Below are 8,161 nucleotides of genomic sequence, written 5' to 3'. Positions count from 1 at the left end.
GAGTTTCATAACATCTGCCTCATGTGCTTGGCTTGGCTTATGGAGATCCATCCTCACAAGTTAACTGAAGGCTGGGAATCTTTAAAAACAGCAGGGGTTCTTTTTTGCAGAATCCTTTCTGCTGCCAGGCCCCTCCAACAATGCAAAGAGCATGAAGAATTTTCTAGTCTGGAAGTAAATTTTCCTAAGGAAGATGGCAATCTGCCCTGCTTCAGCCATGAAGTCCTATTGAAAACTGTAGCTGAACACAAGGGACCCTTAATGACACCAGCATTCTAGGCTGAGTCACTGGCAGCAACCAACAAGTTGTGTCCCCTGTCACCCCTGCTGCTGCCACAAGGGAAACAGAGTTACAATGACTTCTGGGCTCCCAAAGCAAGGTGCTGACTGGTGTCTGCAGTAGGAAGCCACTGGCTGCACCTTCGTGTCCTATGACAGCACAGCTTGGGGGGAGGGCACATTTTCTCAGGAGCTAAGGCCTACACTTTGATGCTCTGGCTGCCCCTGGCTTGAAGTTTTCCCGTCCAGCTACCCTGCTCCTGACACCCGATTCTGGAGAGTAGCAGGGCTTCTGTCTGGTGCCACAACCCCATTTTTTTGAGTTCGTTTTTCTTTGGATTGCTGCTTTGATACAAGTATGCTGTGTCTCTGGGCATAGCCCTGTCTGATCTCCCTGGTGTCCTTATGGGCTTGTTTCTCTTTGGCCCGCAGCTGGCTGGGGCCCGCAATCTCCTGTTCTGTGGGCTTCCCCACAACTTCTCTCTTCTGAGACCTTCCCTGTATTGGGGTGTGTTCCCTTCCCACAGGAGGCACCTCCAGAGCAGAAACCTCATGTGATGACTTGGCAGGGGCCAGACCCTCTCGGGTTTGCTGATCCTTACCAAGGGCAGTTTCACTTTCTTGAGCTAGTCCTTCAGACACTTCTCCGTTTTGGGGTGCACTTGAGGACTGAGCCACTTTCTTCAGGGTGAGATTGGCCTGTGGCTTCTTTCTGGGATTGTGTTCTTTGTGATTTTTCTCCTCCTTGTTCTGGGGGTCTGCTGGCACTGGTTCAGTGTGGCTCATAGGGGAACTGGAGTCAAGTGGGTCAGATACATTCCTAGGAGTTGGCTTGCAGTGGGATTTTGGCTGTTGGGCTGTCTGAGACTTTCCTTGCGCTGTCTGAGACTTCCCAATTGGTATCTTTCTCGGGTATGGTGACCCTTTAGCTGTCTTTCTTTGCGTAAGTCTTTTTTCAGTAGCTTCCTTCTGCTTAGTGGGCTCCTGGCTGTGAGTTGAGGCCTGCAGATTTGGAATCTTCTTACTGGAGACATGGCCTCCTTTGGAAGTTTTCCTTTCCTTTGCAGACTTTGAAGCAGGCCTTGGCCCGGTGTTCTGGGGAAGCTGAGGTTCCTTGGACCGAGCAGAAATATGTGGGAGCTGGACTGTGGGTGCCTCCTCTTCCTGGGGTTGGTTGGGGGTATGCTGCAGGACTTGTTCCTGGATCGGGGGGCTAATAAGTGGGAGCTTCAGCTCACTGGCTTTCCCAGCCTGGGCTTGCTGTGGGCTATGGGCTGTGTGGGGGCTTGGATTTGAGGGCGGTTTAGATTGGGGAGGGCTGATGGAGGGAAGCTTCCTGGGGTCTCCATCCTGAGTTGGGAGAGACCCAGGAGATGGGGTCGGGGTCTTATCTGAGCTTGTCCCCAAAACCTCTTCCTTGCTAGGAGAGAGAAGCTTGGGTGTGGGTCTCCTGCTCTGGAGAGGAGCCAGGGTCTGGGGCTGGGGCAACCTGGTAGGAGCCAGCCGGCTTCTAGGAAGCAAGGCTACTGGCTGTTTCCTGACCTGGGTATGATTTGAGTTTATGGATAAGTCTTGGGGAGGGGATACTTCTGGGTAAGGAGTACTGGCCCGGACAGCTGCTGCTTTGGGGGTTTCCTCCTTCAGAGGTGGTTGAGAGCCCCCAGTAGGCTTTTCTACCGCGGGTTGAGAAGGATTTTCTGGAAGACTGTGAGTGGAACTACTGGGTGTAGCATTGGCTGACTCAGTTCCCTCATCCTGCTTTCTCTGAGGACGGAGGGAAGCCAGGTTGGGTCCCTGTGAAGGTTCAGTCAAGGGTGGGTTGCTAGGGGCTACTTTAGTCTCTCCGGATTCCTTATCCTGGTCTATCTGAAGGCCTGGTGGGGGAACAGGATCAGGATGCTGAGGCATCTCCTGAGATGCAATAGTAGACTGTTCTGCTTTTAGCACAAGTGGCCCAGGCTCCTCTTCAGGGCCACCCATCTCAATGGTTATTTTTGGAGGAAGGCTGGCTGGCTGATCATCCTCTTCCTCCGCCTTTGGTGATGTGTCTTGGGCCTGCTGAGGAATAGCAAGTGTTGAAGAACTGACCTGCTGAGGTAAGTCCAGGTGGATGCTGGGAGAAGGCTCTTTGACTTCTCCCTCCTCAGTTAACTCCTGGTTCTGTGGGGGAGCAGGGTTCTGATTTTCTGGGGCCTTTGCTTCAGTCTGCACTTCCAGGAAAGCCCCTGGTTTTTGGCCATCTGCTTGTAGTCTTGCCAAGCGCCTAGGGGAGGGGACCAGGTGTGCTGGGACCCCAGAGATGGTCTTCTTGCTAGAGGGAGCTCCTGCTTTAATATAAAGAGAAGTTAGCTACAATGGCTTTTTCTTGTTAGAAATTAACAACAAAAATTCTCATTTCTTATTGAAGCGATGGCTCAGAGGTTAAGAGCACTGGCTGCTCTTCCAGAGGTCCTAAGTTCAATTCCCGGCTACCACATGCTGGCTCACAACCATCTATAATGAGATCTGGTGCCTTCTTCTGGCATGTAGGTATACATGCAGACAGAACATTGTATACATAATACATAATTAAAAAAAAAAAAACCTCATTTCTCTTTGGACACATGGGGACCTTTAAAAGAAGAAAACCACATGTAGAACTCCCCTTCTCCTTGAGGTAAACTAAGAAGCTACACTTCTCTAATTTAATAGAAGTTAGGACCATTTCTTAATGAACTGAAAGGTGAATTTAAAATGACTAAACATCCAGATGTTGACTCAAAACCAAATTTGTATCTGTGGATGGTGAGGAGAGTTTCCAAACGAATGAGCTTGGTTTCACTGTTTAATGGTAAAGAAATATTCCGTGAGTGATGTGCAGAGTCCTGTCTCTTTACTAATGCCCTTGAGGGTCACAGTCCAGGAGGAACCCGGTAAGGAAAGGAAAGAAGGACATCAGAAAATACGAGGGTCTGCTCCTGAAGATCAGGGGTCCACATCACGGTCCTCAACCCTACTATCACCCCAGATTTCCCTGGCTATAGAAATGGCTCCCAGAGGCCACTGGCAATACTGACACTGCAGAGATGTCCATCCAATCACACCTTCTCAGAGTGGCTCTGGTCTCCTGGGTACCATCACCTCATCACACACTTGCTCATGAAAGACAGAAGCCTTGACATACTTCTGGTGACCTAAAGACCATCTTAACTCAGCCTAGAGCACCTGGCTGTAAAGTGTGCAGTGGTCAGGGCTAGCACATCAGGCTGGGTCAACCTTGAACAATAGTCAGAGCTTAATCTTGACTAGGCTTTGGTGACCACAGAGTGGTCCATCTCCAGCAGCAAGTGTATCCCTGACCATTGTCCCTCTCCACGGAGAATGCAGGGGTTTGTGTGACTTTGGGTTAACCCTGAGCCTTCTAGTCTGGTTCCCTTACATATACAGTCAAAATAGATGTCCCATTCCTGAGAATGGAAGGAGACAAGTGGGCAGAGTGAAAAGCTTCCCGCAGGGTAGAGTTTCTGATGGTACCCTGTGTTCATGATTTCCATCACCAAATTTGTCACAGATATAAACTAAAACACAATTTTAGATAAGAAACAAGGTTAAATTAGAAAGTGAAACAGTGAAAGCAAATACAACGGGCAAATTTGCAGAGAGCAGAAAATACATCAGAGTTCCCTGGGCAAGGGGATTGCTACTTAGAGAGCATAGAATTTCTGCTTTAGAGAATGGGAAACTTTGAAAATAGGTGGCACTGATGGTTACACAACATTGAGAATGTAGTTAATGGCACTGATTTTCACACTTAATGTGATTAAAATGGAAACTTAGAGCTGGCACGATTGTTCAGTGGTTAAAGTTCTTGCTGCCAAGATTGAGGACCTGAGTTTGACTCCTGGAATCCAAGTGAGGAAAGAGACAATCAATTCCCACAAGTTGTCATTGATTCTCTCTCTCTCTCTCTCACATACACACACACAAGCGCAAACAATTTTGCAAATGTAAAAATTTCTAAAAAATAAAAAATAGCATGTTAATATGCTTACATGATGTATGTAATCATACACGTATATAATTTAAAAAGAAGAGTATAAACAGTGAAATTCAGTGCTGAAGGTACTCTTTTTTAATTTTATTGTAAGACGTACAGGGTTTTCTTTATCTAGTCAGATGATTTAACGATACATGAAATTTGGCTAAATGATACCATACCTTTCACTAGAAGATAAAAACACCACTTTATGGGCTGGCAAATTGCTGCCTTTTCCCTTTATCATTAGTCAGAATTGGGAAAAATATAATTTCATTTCCTAACCTTTATGACAAGAACTCAGGCTGCTCATTAGGTCCACTTCCTTAAAACCCCCCTGGCAGCAGGGACAGAACAAGACAGGTTCTAAAGCAGTGGTTCTCAACTATGGCAAAAGGCCCTTTGTCGAAGAGGTCACCCAAGACCATTGAAAAAACATAGATATTTGCATTATGATTCATAATAGTAGCAAAATTACAGTTAGAAAGTAGCAACAAAACCACTGTAACATGAGGAACTGTATTAAAGGCAGCATTAGGGGGCTGAGAACCAGTGCTCTATAGGGACTAAGGGTGAAAATACCCTTACACTGAGTTGCTAATCAAGTGAGTTTCTTCTTATTTCATAAAAATTATATTGTTAACCTCATGTTTCAGAAACCACGTTTCCTACATTACTATGGGGAAAATAGGCTCATGCCATGCTTGCTTAGTATGCATTTAAAATTAATGGCACATTTAAAGCTTGTCTTCACTGTATATGCACTCAGTGAAAATTCAACTAACCCCTCTTGGTGAAGGTTCAGATTTCTGGGTTTAGGCAGGTGGATACTGACCTCAGGAATGACATCCCTTGGGCTTACTTTCATCATTCTGTTTCATCTTCCTTGTCACGTGGACCTCATCACTGTGTTCCCAGTAACAAATGAGCAGCACATGATTACCAGGGATGAAGCTGTATATTGTTACTTTGCATATTTGGAAACTGTCTTTGTCTCGCACTGACAAAAGATTATCTCTTTTGGAAAGATGATGCTACTAACATGAGATTTCTGTTTGTACTGAGGCTCAACATACAGATGCTCTTAATCCAGTGTGAAAAGCTTTAGCTCTCCAAGCCAGACACGTGAATTATTACAATTTTTTTAAAAGAAAAAGATGATTTTCCAAATTCATTTCTCTATTTGAACTAATGACTACTTGTTAGATTTAAGTCAGAAAAGTAAGGCTTCAGATACCCATCCAGTTATCAAATTGTTCAGACTAACCTCTCCTAGAGTCTTTATTTCACTCTCTTCCCTTTCACATCTTAATCACTGACATCTTCTATACTAAGATGACAGTTTTAACTTCTAGGATATAAATATATATAAATATTCTGATATATCACATCCTATGATATATATCATATAGCTATATATCATGTCATAGAATATACATCTCATATATCATTGAGAAGAAGATCCGAATAACTCAGCTCAGAGCAGAGGTAAAGAGGCAAGGACCAGCTAGGTCCAGTCCAGGATGGTACATCTGCTGGTGGATACCCCTTCTCAGGGACTCTCTAAAATTTCATGGGGATGAATTATGTCTGTGCTCTACGATGATTACTACTTTTGTCAATTTGACAAAAAAACCTAGACTTTCCTGGGGAAGAGAGCCTCAGTGAAGAATGGTACATATTGGCTTGACCTGTGGGAGTGTATGTGGGAGACTGTATGTTAATTGTATGAGAAAACTCAGCAGCCCACTGTGGGTGTTCCCATTCCCTAGGCAGGGGGTTCTGAACTATGTAAGAACAGAGAAATCAAGCTTAGCCCTGGCAAGCAAGTGAGCATGCATGCATTAATTTCTCTTTGCTCTTGACAGTGGATATGACTTGACTTTTCCATAGTGATGCACTCTCACCTGAAACACTTTTTTCTCAAATTGCTTTTTGTTATGACATTTTACCACAGAAGCAGAAATGAAACTAGAACAGGTCCCATTCAACTGGCCCTATCACCAGGTGATCCTCACCCTTGGCAAGGATTTTACAGTCCTGAAGTTCACAGAAGCCACTGGCTTGACTCCTTGGACCATTAGAGATACCCTAAAGCTTATTAAGAAGAACCATACTCATTAGAATTTCAAATACACTAACTTGAATGCTGTCTGATCTCTACAATGCCACTGAAGTGGAAGTTTATCTTTAATTAGCAACTGAAAAAATAACTCCCTCTGCAAATTAACTGTAAACATGAGATAAGGTTTTGCCTTAAGAAAACACTTTTTTTTTTTTTCAGAATATTAAACCTTTCAGAAAAGTAAGGTTCTGTTGAGGATATTGATCTGCTGACTGATTACAACCCATTCTGTCTACTTTTCAAGCCAGGATTTCATTAGCCAATAACTAGATGCCTCAGTTTTGATTAGTAAATGTTTCTGAGTTATATTTTTTTTATAAATTCTATAATTTATACCTTTCATTAAATCAGATAGGCCTCACCTAATTATTCCAAATAAGTAAAATTTATTATACACTATCAAGTGGAAATCTGCTTTCCTGTGTACACAGTATCTTGCCTATTACTTTGCCAAATAGTCACCGCACACTATAGTCACTGATCACTGTAGAGATAAAGAGCTACAGAAGACAGTTATGGAGTCTGCAGGCCATTGTGCCAACTCTTGCTCATTGCCTCTCTGTTCAGAAGCACCACAAAGAAACACACACTTCTCAGTTACCCAGAGGACTAACCAGTGTTTATCCAAATCCACAAGAGGCTGATGCAAAAGCCAGCACACCAATTTATTAATTTACACTGGGAGATGGGGCAGGTTCAGGGAGCCGGGCAGCATGTTCTCACGTAAGATACAGCCCCAATAGGGGCCAGGTCCACCCAGAGGACCAAATTAAAGATCACAAGTTTGCTTAGATAGCAAAGAATTAGAGCAAAGGGAGTCATATTTCCTCAAGAGAAAGTTCCACGGAGGTGCAAGCCTCCCTAGGCATTCTGCAATGCACCCTATGTTGATACACCAAACTTTCTTGAAGTATCTTCTAGTTGGCATGTCATACTTTAGTTATTTTAACATATGAGACACACATAGCAGGACAGTCAAGTAATATTTTTGAGTTTACTAGTACTACACTGATCTCAGTCCAAAATATAAGGAGTACTTGACCTAGGAAGACTGTACAAAATTCCATGTGGCACAGTGTGGGCCTGAGATTTGAACTCTGCGAAAGTCATGGCCTGGCCTCCCTTCTTGGCCTGTAGGAAAGTCATGAGGCAAGCAGAATCCTATTTGGACTGCCAAGCTGCAAAGCTTCAGCTATTTTAGGTTAACATTTTGCAAATATGTGTGTGTGACTAGAGTCCAGTCCATTGAGGGACTCTGGAAAAGATTCTCATTGTAGTGGTAAAACATACAATTCACCATTTCCACCACTGTTAAGGGCACCAGTCAGCACATTAAGTCCATTGACATTGTTGTATGATCACCATCGCTGTCCATGGCCAGAACTCACTTCATCTTCTGAAAACTTAAACTCTACCCATTAAACAATAACACCCCCTTCCCTACTTGAACCTCTGATCATCAGCTTCTATTTCCTGACCCTGCTAATCTGACTGTTCTAAATACTTCATAGAAATGCAGTTGTACAGAATCTATTCGGTTCTGACCAGCTTATTTCACTCACCATACTACCTTCAAAGTTCCTGTCAAACTGTGTGCCAAAATTCCTTCCTTTTTAAGATGAAGTAACATCAAAGACTGTCTGTGATACGTTCTGTATCCATTCATCCCTCACTGGACCCCACGGTTGCTTCACTTTTGGCTAATGTGAATGGAACTGCTATGAATAGGTGTCTAACTATTT

General features: G+C 43.9%; 1 protein-coding gene across 1 annotated transcript in view; it reads right to left on the bottom strand.

Moving 5' to 3' along the window:
* Positions 1–348: 348 nt before the first annotated feature.
* Positions 349–8,161, bottom strand: part of Lrguk (leucine rich repeats and guanylate kinase domain containing) — a 75,150-nt gene continuing 67,337 nt past the window's right edge. The window contains 2 exon segments of the mRNA XM_055602162.1: positions 349–540; positions 542–2,606. Coding sequence (XP_055458137.1) covers positions 480–540; positions 542–2,606 — 2,126 coding nt within the window. The 3' untranslated portion in view covers positions 349–479.

This window comes from Psammomys obesus, unplaced genomic scaffold (genome assembly GCF_907164565.1).
Source record: "Psammomys obesus unplaced genomic scaffold, mPsaObe1.curated_primary_1811, whole genome shotgun sequence".
NCBI classification, from domain to species: Eukaryota; Metazoa; Chordata; class Mammalia; order Rodentia; family Muridae; genus Psammomys; species Psammomys obesus.
The sequence above is the reverse complement of the archived record's forward strand: the minus strand, read 5'-3'. Positions and strand labels throughout refer to the sequence as shown.